This window comes from Macaca nemestrina, chromosome 4, assembly GCF_043159975.1.
Source record: "Macaca nemestrina isolate mMacNem1 chromosome 4, mMacNem.hap1, whole genome shotgun sequence".
NCBI classification, from domain to species: domain Eukaryota; kingdom Metazoa; phylum Chordata; class Mammalia; order Primates; family Cercopithecidae; genus Macaca; species Macaca nemestrina.
The window spans coordinates 100,431,734-100,445,366 of NC_092128.1; the positions used below are offsets into that span (position 1 = coordinate 100,431,734).

The 13,633-nt window shown below is 47.0% G+C and overlaps 1 protein-coding gene across 2 annotated transcripts in view; it reads left to right on the plus strand.

Moving 5' to 3' along the window:
• LOC105475930 (WAS/WASL interacting protein family member 3) overlaps window positions 1-13,633 on the plus strand; it is a 110,206-nt gene that overhangs the window by 81,570 nt on the left and 15,003 nt on the right. For both annotated transcript variants that reach the window (XM_071094989.1, XM_024790862.2), the window contains exons 6-7: window positions 1,812-1,961; window positions 3,021-3,122. In XM_071094989.1, coding sequence (XP_070951090.1) covers window positions 1,812-1,961; window positions 3,021-3,122 — 252 coding nt within the window. The remainder of the gene's footprint in view (window positions 1-1,811; window positions 1,962-3,020; window positions 3,123-13,633) is intronic.

Genomic DNA, 13,633 nt, shown 5'->3' on the forward strand with positions numbered 1-13,633 from the left:
AATTGACTGGTCACCATGAGGGCCAGCATTTGTACTCGTAAGCCCCTTTTGATATTTATTATTTCAAATGTTTATGATGTGATGAAAAAAAAAACAAAGCTTTTTTTTTTTTTTTTTTTTTGAGACACAGTTTCACTCTGCCACCCAGGCTGGAGTGTAGTGGCAGGATCTCAGCTCACTGCAACCTTCACCTCCCAGGTTCAAGTGATTCTCATGCCTCAACCTTCCGAGCAGCTGGGGTTACAGGCGTGCACCACCACGCCTGGCTAGTTTTTGTATTTTTAGTAGAGACAGGGTTTCACCATGTTGGCCAGGCTGGTCTTGAACTCCTGACTTCAAGTGATCAGCCCACTTCGGCCTCCCAAGGTGCTGGGATTACGTGTGAGCCACTGCGCCTGGCCAACAAAAACAAGGCTTTTGATTCAGAGGGCTATGAGTTCGAATCCTGGGTTCCCCACCCACTCCTGTGGAAACTCACACCACTTGGGTTTGTGTTTTTTAATACTGAATTTTTTTATTTGACAAATGGGCCTACTAATAACACCTTTCACATAGGATTATTAAGAATATGAAATGAGATATTTGCATAAAGGGCTTGCACGTAACTTCAGCTCCAGCAGCATTATTTCCTTACCACACAGTGGGGCAGCTGTTCACCCAGAAGAGGGGCTGCAGTCCTTTTATCCTGCATGTGGGAGCAAGTAAATTCCTCATAGATCCTTGTGCCCAGAAAGGGAAGACCAGAAAGGGAAAGGAAGGCAGTTGGGAGGGAGAAAGGAAGACGGGCAGATGAAGGGACATGAGACGCGAGAATGGCGGCTGGTGACTGAGAATGCCTGCTGCAGCTGAGGCCCCTTCATCTGCTCCAGAGTAGTGAGCCCCAGGCCAGGATGGAGATACATATCTGGCCTTCTTCTTTGCATCTTTGGATGTGAAACTTGGTTGGTCCATGTTCAAAATAAGGGCAATTTCTACTTTAGCCCAACTTGGGGGGAAAAGAGAGAGGTAGTAATTGTGAACATCTTAGCACAGATAGTAATAATGTTATTGTCATCATTTCAAGAAGCAAAGTGATGTGTGCAGTGCCACTGAAGAAATAAGCAGAAGTGGAACCCCTGCATTGATGTGCCAGGATAGCAGATTTTTTTGTTGCCAGATGAACTATACAGGAAAGTATTGGCAAAGGAGATAGTGAGCCTCTCTCAGGCATGATCAGAGAAGGCTGGAGGAAGTAGGTTGGATTCAAGTTAGGCCCTGGTGGGCACGTAAGATTTAGGTGGACCGGAAGGAGAAACGAGCATTTGCAGTGCTGGAGAACCAGTGCGAGCAGGGACACAGGGGCAAAACAAGCCCTGACCGCTCCCTCTTCAAGCCTCCCTCTGGGCCTCTTCTACAGAGAGCCCTTCCTGTTCTTACCACTCTCCAGTGATTTCCCTGCTTTGGGCTGTACCCGATGATGAAGGTTATCACCATCATTAATATTATTGCAGCAGCTAACATTTATTGACGACTTACTACATGCCACTCAACTTAAATTCGACTCATTGAATCTTCTCAATAACCCTGGGAAGTGGGTGTACTATTACTACTCCCATCTTACAGATGAGGAAACTAAAACACAAAGAGGCTATGTTACTTATCCCAATGGGAGAACTGCAATTCGGTGCCAAACAGGTTGGCTCCAGAGGTTGCCCTTTTACTCACTATATCACATTACATCTGAAGATGGAAATGCCTAACATCTCACATAAAGTTATAGCATCCACCGTTCCCATCCATGTGTCTGAATACACCATCATCTTCTCTGTAAGGGGCCGGTGGGGGAAAGCTAAATCCACCTCCAGCACCCCCTGCGAGATCACCCACCACAGAGCTTTCAAGCAAGAGCCAGCAGGTCACAGCCTGGACCCCAACGCAGCAGCCTGGAGGTCAGCTGCGAAATGGAAGCCTGCACATCATCGGTAAGTGGGGTGCACCCTCTGCCGGTTTGGCTGCCAGTAGGAATGTGATTCTCCCAACCTCTGGAGAGAGAGTTTGCTGGCCACAGTGCTGCCATCTCAGGGTGCATGCTTCTTTCATGAACACAGGCTCCCTCCAGCACCAGCCAGCCCACAGGTTCTGTTAAATAGGGTTCCTTTCAAGGCTTTCTGCATAGTTTCAAGGCCCACTCTCTAGCCTTCTAATTCAGATTAGAGAAAGGAAAGAGAAGCAACATTTAAACTGTGTGTGTGTGTGTGTGTGTCTGTGTGTCTGTGGAGAAATCAATGCATAAGCCTGAAAGAGTAGAATGATATGGATAAAGAGAAAGAATACATAGAAGGCCCACCAGGCAGAGGGACATTTCGAGTACAAGTATGGAGGTAGGAAGGAAAGTCACCTGGGGTCAGATGTGATCACGGCCATGGAATCTTTGGATCCCTTCTGTGTGCTGGGCTAGTGTCCGACAGAGGCCCAGATCACAAAGCAGGGGCTCAGCCCATGAAAGGGTCACAGGAGTCCTCCCCTCCTGCCAACAGATCTCAGAGCAGATGCTGTTTGCTTTGTGGAGCTCAGGTCCCACCCTAGACACAGGCCATGCTCCTCCATTCCCCAGTCATTCTGCCCAATTCTCCCTCCCCTCGAAACCCTCCCAGGAGCTTCTCAGGTGACTTCTGGGGCTTTGCCAGTTCCTTGCTGGCACCAGGGTCCCCACCTCTGATTCTGGACCCTGGAGAGCTCCGTGCCACTTCCACCCCTTTAGCAGCCTCCTTAAGGTGTTATTGGTTGGAGTATGTTCGGGTGGGTGACAGGGAGTGACTGGATTTCCCTCTTCCTGCTTCCCTCCATCCCAACCAACCAGTAAAACTTGAGAGGTGAATAGATGTCTTAGGGAGAATGGCCCTATCGTTAAAATCCTTGCACTGAGCAGGCAAACAGAAAATGGTGGATGCAGTCAGAGTAATCTCTGTGCTCCTGGAAATGATCAAAGCTTGGGTCGTGACAGTAACCTGAGTAACTCTTTCCATTTCACATGTGTGCAGATGACTTTGAGTCTAAATTCACGTTCCATTCTGTGGAAGACTTTCCCCCTCCGGATGAATATAAACCATGCCAGAAGATTTACCCCAGCAAGATCCCCAGAAGTAAGTACCACCTGGATAAGACTCCTGGCATTTCCCGACCCTTCAAAATTAGGCGCCTGCTGTGCATCAGTTGGTCACAGACTGTCTAAAGGATGACATCATGATTTCACTGTACTGCTGCAAGGATGTAGTGCTGTGCATAGTTCTGGAACTTTCAGGACATTGATTTCTCCTGATACCTAAGTATTCATTTAGAGATTTTTACAGAACACCAAGGGTAACTGTTTGGCATCAGATTTGGATGCCTAAACTTACCACTCATCCCTCTTCTCTCTGGAGCTTTTGATAAGGGAAACTAACAAACCCAGACAACAGCAAAATAGGATATTTTGCATCAATCGCTGAGGAAGAACCTGAAAACCCCTAATACAGAACTCTGGCAAATCATGACATGGAGAATGTCCTTAGGTCAATGGTTCTCAACCTTGGCTATATATTAGAATGACCTAAGGAGCTTTTATAAATCCTGAAGGCCAGGCTACATCTAAACCATATAATCAGAATATCGAGGTGTCAGGATTTTTAAAAGCTGCCAGGTGATTCCAACATACAGCCAAGGTTGAGAATAATAGCCCAGTAAGGGCCTACCTCCTCCTGATTTCATTGTGTGGTCAGACTTTAAGAGAGGACATTTAACCCAGCTTAACTGTTCAACCTTAAGAGTAGAGAGATAAGCCAGGCATGGTCACTCATGTCTGTAACCCCAGCACTTTGGGAGGCTGAGGCAGGAGGATCACATGAGGCCAGGAGTTTAAGACTAGCCTTGTAAACATAGCAAGATTCCATTTCTACAAAATATTAGCCAGGTGTGGTAGTGCACACCTGTAGTCCCAGCTTCTTGGGAGCCTGAGGTGGGAAGATTGCTTGAGCCCAGGAGTTGGAGGCTGCAGTGAGCTGTGATCGTGCCACTACACTCCAGTGTTGGTGACAGAGTGAGACTCTGTATCCAAAAAAAAAAAGAGAGAGACAGAGAAAATGAGGTGATGAGGTGGAGGAGCCAATTCTTGTCTGGTACTGGGCCAAAGAGATTGGGAAGGAGCCAGAGTCAACATTATGGAGTGAGTGTCAAATGCATTCCCACCCCACATCCTAAGTAAACCCCTATTCCAGACCTCTGTGGCCCCAGATGGAAAATCAGTGTCCAGGGTTAGCCTGAGACCGGGAATCATGAGCCAGGCTCTTTGCCTATCTCCTTTAAGAGGGACCTTAGTGAAGTCCCTTCTGCAGAACTCAGCTTCCTGCAGAGCAGAGGGAATGCAGGCCTGCCCTGTGCTCAGGTGGAGGGAACCCAGGGCCCTGTGCTCAGGTGGAGGGGGCGCAGGCCTGCCCTGCGCTCAGGTGGGGGGAACACGGGCCGGCCCTGCGCTCAGGTGCGGGGAACACGGGCCGGCCCTGCGCTCAGGTGGGGGGAACACGGGCCGGCCCTGCGCTCAGGTGCGGGGAACACGGGCCGGCCCTGTGCTCTGCTCAGGGGAAAGTGGGCCTGCCCTGTGCTCGGGCGGGGGGAACACGGGCCTGCCTTGTGCTCATGTGGATGTTCATCTCTGGGTCCACTGGGGCATCTCTCTGCTGGCCTGTGTGGCTGTGCATTTAGAGATATAACCTTGTGTGCCCTTTGTAATAATATGTAAATACCAACTGCTCTGAGTTGAGAGAGAGAGAAAGGGAGCAGTGTGAAGGAGGATGGAGGTAAATCCCACCCACCGAAGGTTAAATAGAACATGAAGAGCCAGCAATGGGGAAGACAAGTGCTGTGTCCATCTCCCATCCCTGCTCAGTTCAGCATGCTCACATGAACCTCCTGTCATACAGCAGGCACCCTACAGGCACCAGAGGCTGCAGAGTGTAAGAAACAAGGTCTCGGCCGGGCGCGGTGGCTCAAGCCTGTAATCCCAGCACTTTGGGAGGCCGAGACGGGCGGATCACGAGGTCAGGAGATCGAGACCATCCTGGGTAACACAGTGAAACCCCGTCTCTACTAAAAATACAAAAACTTAGCCAGGCGCCTGTAGTCCCAGCTACTCGGGAGGCTGAGGCAGGAGAATGGCGTGAACCCGGGAGGCGGAGCTTGCAGTGAGCTGAGATCCGGCCACTGCACTCCAGCCTGGGTGACAGAGCGAGACTCCGTCTCAAAAAAAAAAAAAAAAAAGAAACAAGGTCTCCTCCACCACGCACCCACCACACACACTCCTGAGATAGATGAGAATTAGACCCCATAAGAGTGTCTTAATCAGTGATTGTTTAGAGTGCCAAGGGCACTTCAGTGGGCATGGGGGTGCAGGTGGATGCTGGGGGCTTGAAAGTCAGAGAGAGAGGGTCACAGTTCCATGTGGGTGGGAAGGCATCCAGGCTGAGGACAGGACAGACCCAGAAGAGAGCGTGATTGTGCTTGGTGCATGTACAAACCATATGTCCCACGTGGTATGTCAGGGCCCAAGGTGCCTGGCTGGGTAAGACCATACAGGCTGCCGGAGGTGCAAGGTCGGGAGTGTTGTGTATGTGTCCATATACAACACCGCTTCTCCCATCTTGTGAAATATGCACAGGAATCAGCTTGATAAAAACCTAAGTGTTCATGTTCTTATTGGAGGACATACCTTAGGTTCCCCAGCAGCAGACCTTCTAATACTGCACCCGGAATTAGGCTCCTTTACTCCCTCAGGCAGCAGGACTCACACATGAGGAAACTGAGCCTGGCCCCCTGTGGTCACAGAGTGTGCCTCACGGGACTTTCCACGTGGCAGGGAGAGCAGAGCCAAGGGACCCCCTTCATCAACAGGCAGCCAGATCTCAGAGTGGGCCAGAAGGAGCCAGGCTGCACGGGGCTGCCTGCACATGAACCTGCGAGGACAAGGAGATAAATGTGCCTTCTAATAGTCTGTGTCCCGCCTAAGGCATTGGAGCGTGAACCTGTAAGCAGGGAAGAACTGTCAGTGAAAACACTAGACGACAATTCCAGGGCCGTCGTGGACCCTGCGGCGGATGCTGTGGATGTTTGTGCCTGGCACTGTTCTAGGTGCTTTGCATACCTTATCATTTGTCCTTAATGCAGAGAGTTTCCAGACAGGGAAAAGGCCAAGTGACTTGTCTAAAGCCTCACAGCAGATTAAAGCCAGAGCCAGGAATTTTGAACCCACATCTGTCTGAACCAGGGCCAGTTCCATTTGGCCGTGGTGAACTCTGAAAACAGACATGATGAGATGCAGGTTGAGACAGTTAACCAGTGGCTTGATCAGAGGAGGTAGAGACCAGGGTCAGGGAACCTGTTAGCCAGCCATTATAAGAGCCTGTGCTGGGAGGCCGAGGCGGGAGGATCACCTGAGGTCAGGAGTTCGAGACCAGCCTGGTCAACATGGTGAAACCCCATCTCTAAAAAAATACAAAGTTAGCCGGGTGTGGTGGTGCACACCTGTAATCCCAGCTACTCGGGAGGCTGAGGCAGGAGAATTGCTTGAACCTGAGAGGCAGAGGTTGTAGTGAGCCAAGATCGTGCCATTACACTCCAGCTTGGGCAACAAGAGCAAAATTCCATCTTAAAAAAAAAAAAAAGAGTTTGTGCGAGGGGAGGATGGATGGAGGAGGTCTTCAGAGTGATCAGGGTTTGGAGAACCAGGCCCAGATAGGATCAAGAAAGGTGGAGGAGCCGGGGTCCCAGGAGTGCCTGCCTTGGGCTGGATGGAGGATGTGACACCAAGAAGGAACTGGAGGTTTCAGGGGGAGGTGATGGGATTCCTATCATTCATGGTGAGGGGAGGTGGCTGGAGGGCTACAAGGGGGAAATGCCGTGTGGCAGGTGGAGTGCAGGGCATACAGGTCTGGGACTGATGGGGTGGAGCAAGGGCAAGGACTTGATTTGCTGGCCATTAGTTTGGAGATGGAAATATAGAACAATGAAGGACATGGCCATGATGTCAGCCGGGGTGTGTGAAGTATGTCTACTCTGTGTGACGGGAGGCTATAAGCTGCCAATGAACAGGGTCAACTCAGTACCTCCCAGACATCCAGGTCCACGCAAGCATTTAATAAACGGGATTTGACCTTGGTGACCTAGACAGACAGCTGAGGGGGGAAGTAAGGAATTCCTTTTATTATACTGTCACTAAGTTGTAAATCAAGAATGTATACTGTTTTTCTTAATTTAATCCATTATACTTATCGGCAGTATTGAAATAACTGTGCACATGTACAGAATCCCAGCTACTGGCTCATTCAGGCTCCTTTCCTTCCCCTGAGGTAGGGTTTGCTGACTGGCCACGTTCATGCCATAAGCCCCACAGCTTTCCCTTACACCCACTTGGCCCTGAAGGCTTTTTAATTGTAACCTATACCCTAAACCAGAGGTCAGCAAACATTTGCTGTAAAGGACCAGAGAATACATATTTGAAGTAATGCAGGTCTCGATTGTAACTACTCAATTCTGCTGATTATTAAATCAATCAGTAGCCACAAACAATACATAAATGAATGGGCATGGCTGTGTTCCAATAAAACTTTATTTACAAAAACAGGTGTGGGCTGGATTTGGTCTGCTGGTCATGTTTTGCTGATCTGCCCTAAAACATTCCAGAAAACAGATTCCTAAAAACCTCTTTCTGCTCTTCAGTCTTTCTCAGTAATGTGCTGTGGGGGCCCTCAACCTTCAGATTCAGTCAGTTCTAATCTACAGCTAGCTGCATTTTATGCCCATGGTGCTCACTGGCACCCTCAAGAAGAGAAGAAAAGCTACACCCCCTCACCGCACACAGCTTGCCAGGAGGGTGCAGTTGGCAGTCTGTGCACCAAAAATAATCTCCTGATGTTTACAAAGGAGCAGGTTTTTAAAAAGCCTATTAAATGAACTGACATTGCACAGACTTGAAAGGGCAAGTGCAATTTCAAAATTAAGATACTGTTTTAGATTGATGTGGCATCAGTGGACACGAAGTACTCCACCAGCCTCCCCGCGAAATTAAATATGCATGTTCCTGTCATCCCTGTGAGCCCTAATGCAGAACCTTGATAATTATATTAGTGTGAATCAGATCTGGCGTATGACTGTCTGATTACATTTCTCCTTACCAGTTTTCTTCTTGCTCACTGTTGACCTGGCTCCCCAAGATGAGTTCTTTGTGGTCTGGGACACAGTGTTGTTTCCATCAGATGAGTGTGTTCTCGCGCACTGTGGTCGCCTGTGTGCTCTCTGTCCCTGCCTGCTTGTTTGCTGTCTCTCTGACACACACACGTGAGCACACACGCTTAGCTCTTCCACTAGCCATCATCACTGTCTCCACTCTGCAGGTGTTTGCTGTTTTCTTCCATTGACTGAATGGCTTTGTTTAGTTTTGTGTTTTGTGTGTGTGTGTGTTTTCTTTTGTTTTGTTTCATTTTTTTGAGACAGTCCTCACTCTGTCACCCAGGCTGGAGTGCAGTGGCGCAATCTTAGCTCACTGCAACCTCTGCCTCCTGGGCTCAAGTGATTCTCCTGCCTCAGTCTCCCAAGTAGCACATGCACTACCACACCCGGCTAATTGTTGTATTTTTAGTACAGACGGGGTTTCATCCTGTTGGCCAGGCTGGTCTTGAACTCCTGACCTCAAGTGATCCGCCTGCCTCGGCCTCCCAAAGTGTTGGGATTACAGGTGTAAGCCACTGCGCCCAGCCTAGTTTTGTTTTATTTTTCCTAATGTTTTTAAAATGCATTAGGTTCCTCAATAAGTGAAACATACAATTACCATTATGAGCCATCAGTTCCACTCCCGGGTATAGGCTACAAAGAATTTAAAACTAGTGTTCAAACAAGAACTTGTACACAAATATTCATAGCAGCACTATGCACAATAGCTAAAAGGTGGAAATAACTGATGAACACAGGAGCAAAATGTGGTGTGGCCATACGATATGATTCAACAAGAAATAGGATGGAAGCACTGATACATTGCTACAACATGGATGAACCTTGTGTGAGTTTGTTCTCACATTGTTATAAAGAAATACTTAAAACTGGGTAATTTATAAGAAAAGAGGTTTAATTGGCTCACAGTTCTGCAGGCTGTGCAGAAAGCACAATGCCAGCATTTGCTTCTTGGGAAGCCTCCAGGAGCTTCCAGTCATGGTGGAAGGCGACCCATGAATGTGCTGTAATGTCTACAGAGTATCTCCCTGGACTTACTCTGGTCCCTGAACCATTTTTCTGCTCTTCTCTTAGCCAACACTGTCTCCACTTCCCCGCCCCCTGTTCTCTCTGGAGCCAAGTCCTCCCAGGCTTTCTCCCCTCTGCACCATGGTAAGCGCTCTTACCAAGGCCACCAGTGGATCTCCATGTTGCCAACTACAGTGTCAGAGGCTCTAGCCTCAGCCCGTCACCCCCTCTTTCTGAAACACTTCTTCATTTAGATTTTATGACAGCTGTCTCGTTTCTCCTTCCATTGCACACTGACTCCTTCTCAGTTTTTTGTTACACCACACACTTCAGAGTTGTCTTTGACTTCTCTCTTCTACTCCTGCATCCAACTTACCAGCGAACTCGGGTGTCTGTCCTTGAAATGCATCCAGAATCTGATCACTCTCACCTCCTCTGCCACTCCCATTCTGCCCTAAGCCACTGTTATTCCTCACCCGAATTGTTGCTGGAACCTGCTAACAGGCTCCACTGCTTCACACTGTAGCCCACGTGATTTGTCTACAGCCCAAGTCCAGTCACTACCCTCTGCTCAGAATCCTCCAGGGAATCCCCATCTCGCCTCAAGTCAATTGGAAATTCCTATCATAGCTCATAAGACCTACGTGAACTGCCTCCCTCCCCTTTCACCACTCTCCTCCTACCTCATTGTGCTCTAACAACACCTGCCAGAACATTCCAAGCACATTTTTGCTCCTGGGCTCTGCATTTGCTGTTCCTTCTGATATCTGATTCTGAGTGACGATAACCACTTTTAATACATTGGTGTACATATTTCTGGTCTTTTCTCTCTTTATTTGATCAACTTCTGTTCTACATAAATATACAAACTATTTTTTACAAAATTCAGATTTTATTTTATGTACTTTTTGGTATAGTTTCTCCAAATATCCACATGACTGTCTCCCTACTTTCTCTTGATCTTTGATCAAATGGTACCTGTCTTAGCTCAGGCTGCCATAACAAAATACTGTAGACTGGGTGGCACAAACAACAGAAATTTATTTTCTCATGGTTCTGGAGGCTGAGAAATCCAAGATCAAGGTGCATGTCAATTTAGTTTCTAGGGAGGGCTCTCCTCCTGGCTTGCAGAGGGCTACTTTCTCACTGTGTGCACACTTGGTGCCACACAAGCTTCCTGGTGTCCTATTTTATAAGGGCACTAATCCCATCATGATGGTCGCATCCTCATGACCTCACTTACACCTAATGACCTGCCAAAAGCCACACCTCCAAATACCATCACACTGGGGCTAGGGCTTCCACATATGAATTTTGGAGAAACACAATTCAATCCATGGCAGTAACTTATCAGAGAGGTCTCCCCTGACTACCCTGTATAAGATAGAAGCTCTTCCTGCCCTATCACTTTTTATTCTCTTTCTACTGTTTTTTAATTGTCTTCAAAGCATTTATCACCTCCAGACATTATTTACCTGTTACTTGTCTGCCTCCACAGTACAGTGTAAGGCCCTGAATGGCAGTGACTGCAGCAGTTTTTATTCACTGGCTTATTTCCAGCTCTCAGAATAAAGTGAGGCACACAGACACTCCTTACGTATTTGTTGAATTAATAAATTAAAACGTTCACTTATATATGCATTGGTGAACCATTTACATAATAAAAAATTTGGAAATAGCACACATCTCCAGTATTGGGGTTAAATAAATGCAGGCAGAGCCATACAATGGAACGCTATGTAACCATTAAAAAATGGTGCTATCAAATATTTAGTGACATGGGAAAATGTTTACCTTTTTACGTAAAAACACCTTGTTACATAAAAACAATACCAAAAAATGTATACAAAAAAGTATATAAAATGAAATCTACATTTTGTTAAAAATAAATAAATTTGTATATCTGTGTAGAAAGGGAGAAGATCAAATAGAAGAGAGAAGAGACTAGAAATATGCACACCAAAATATTTTATTTATTTACTTATTCATTTATTTAGAGATTAGATCTCACTCTGTTGCCCTGGCTGGAGTACAATGGTGTGATGTTGTCTCAATGCAGCCTCTGCGTCCCAGGTTCAAGCAATTCTCCTGCCTCAGCCTCTTGAGTAGCTGGGACTACAGGCATGCACCACCATGCCCAGCTAACTTTTGTATTTTAGGGTTTCGCCACATGGTCAGGCTGGTTTCCAACTCCTGGCCTCAAGTGATCTGCCTGCCTTAGCCTCCCAAAGTGCTGGGATTACAGGTGTGAGCCACTGCGCCCAGCCTGTACACCAAAATATTAAAAGTGGTTAGCACTCAATGGTGAAATGTCGGGTGATTTCCATTTTCTTTACTAATTAGTTCAAGTTTTTATAATACATGTACATTGCTCTTAACGATCTTGAAATCTAATTTTTAAATTGCAAGTTGTCGGGAGAGAGAATATGATTAGCTCACCTCTGGCCCAAGCACCTGTGGACAGGAAGTGAGGTCTGCTGGTACGTAGGGTGACCTCTCTCAGAGACTGAGGGGGCTCAGTTCTCTATGAGGAGAGGAGGTTGAGGAAGGAGTGATGGAGGCTCTCATACCAGCCAGAACGATGATAGCAACAGTAGGGGATGAGAGGAAAGGCCAGATACGCGGTCTCTAAGGTGTAAACCTAGAAGATACTAGAATGATCATTTCCAATCACACTTGTCATTTCCTTCACTTAGAGATCATGAGAAGCCTCCAATGTAAGAACAAGAAAGGCCCTTTGAGGTCAGCCAGCCCAACTCCTTCCTGTATAGCTAGAGACGCCAAGGCAGAAGTAAAGTGGCCTGCCCCTGTTTACAGCTGGTGGCAAAGCTGGGGCTAGAGTCCAGGTTTTCTGCCTCGGGGTCCAGCACTCCTTGCACCACGTTGCACTGCCTCTCCACTCTGATGCCAGGGCAGCCCAGAGCTTAGTCAGACGGTGTTGGCCCAGAGCTGACAGTTAGGTCTGCTTCAAAGCTCCTTCCCTGGCTTGCAGGAATTGCAGCCCAGGGCTGGTGGTTATTCTGGGTGGTTATGAATGGGAGGGAAGAGGAACCATCTGTGGACACGAGACAGAAGCAGTGTCCACTGAACCTGCTCTTAAGTGCAGTAGGTGCTTGAGATTGAGGAGAGAAGTAAACGATATTTCTCCTGATGAGTTACAGTATCGCAAGTGTGAAAACCCCTGATCTGGTGAATCTGCAAAGCCCTTCTGTGGGAAGGGAGCCCATGTAAAGGAGTACTTCAGCAGAATGACTCTGCTTTTGAATTCTGAGATTCTGGTGGCATCTCATAAGGGAAAATCCCTTTAAGGGAATATTTGGACTAAAAGCACTCTGACAAACCCTGACTAAGTCCCAGTTACTCACTTCTAGCAGCAGTGATTTTTTTTGTTTGTTTGTTTGTTTGTTTTTTACAAGATAGAGTTTGCCTTTCTGTTTTAGGGAGAAACTGATTCCCCTTTAACCCCTCTGATATTGTTTCTTGTCATATTTATGAAAACCAGTGGGAAGAGCCAGGTGCGATGGCTCATGCCTATAATCCCAACACTTTGGGAGGCTGAGATGGGCGGATCGCTTGAGCTCAGGAGTTCAAGACCATCCTGGCCAACATGGCAAAACCCCATGTTTCTATTTACATGTTTCTATTTTTCTATTTGAAACCCCATGTTTTACTACCAAAAATATTAAAAATTAGCCAGGTGTGGTGGTGTGCACCTGTAGTCCCAGCTACTCAGGAGGCTGAGGTGACAGGGTTGCTTAAGCCTGGGAGGCAGAAGTTGCAGTAAGCTGAGATCATGCTACTGCACTCCCAAGCAAGACCCTGTCTCAAAAAAAAAAAAAAAAAGAAAAGAAAGAAAACCAGTGGGAATTGCTAACCTATGTTGAAGCCTATTTTATGCCTAGTGGTTCCCAAACAGGGGAAATTTTGCCTCCCAGGAGACATTTGGCAATGTCTGGAGTCATTTTTGGGTTGTTACAAGTGGCCATGAGCAGGGGGCTAGGGTGTGCTACTGGTGTCTAGTGCGTAGAGACTGGGGATGCTGTTAAACATCCTACAATACACAGGACCACCCCCACAACAGAGAATTATATAGCCCAAATGTCAATAAAGCCAAGATTGCAGACCCCTGGCCTAGAAGGTCTTTCTGTAGTGGACAGGAATTTCTTAAATCTAAGAACAATCATTTCCAAGTCTACTCTCTCTTATGGAATTAGACAAAGGGCTGTATATTAGTGTTTTCTTCTTTTTTTATTTTTATTTTTTTACTTTTTGTTCAGTTAATAAACTAGCTAAAAATCTAGCAGTTACTATATATTTTACTCTAAAATATCTTTATTCTAGAACAAGTGCACTCATTAATTTAAAAAGTTTTAATGAAAATTACAGTGCCCAT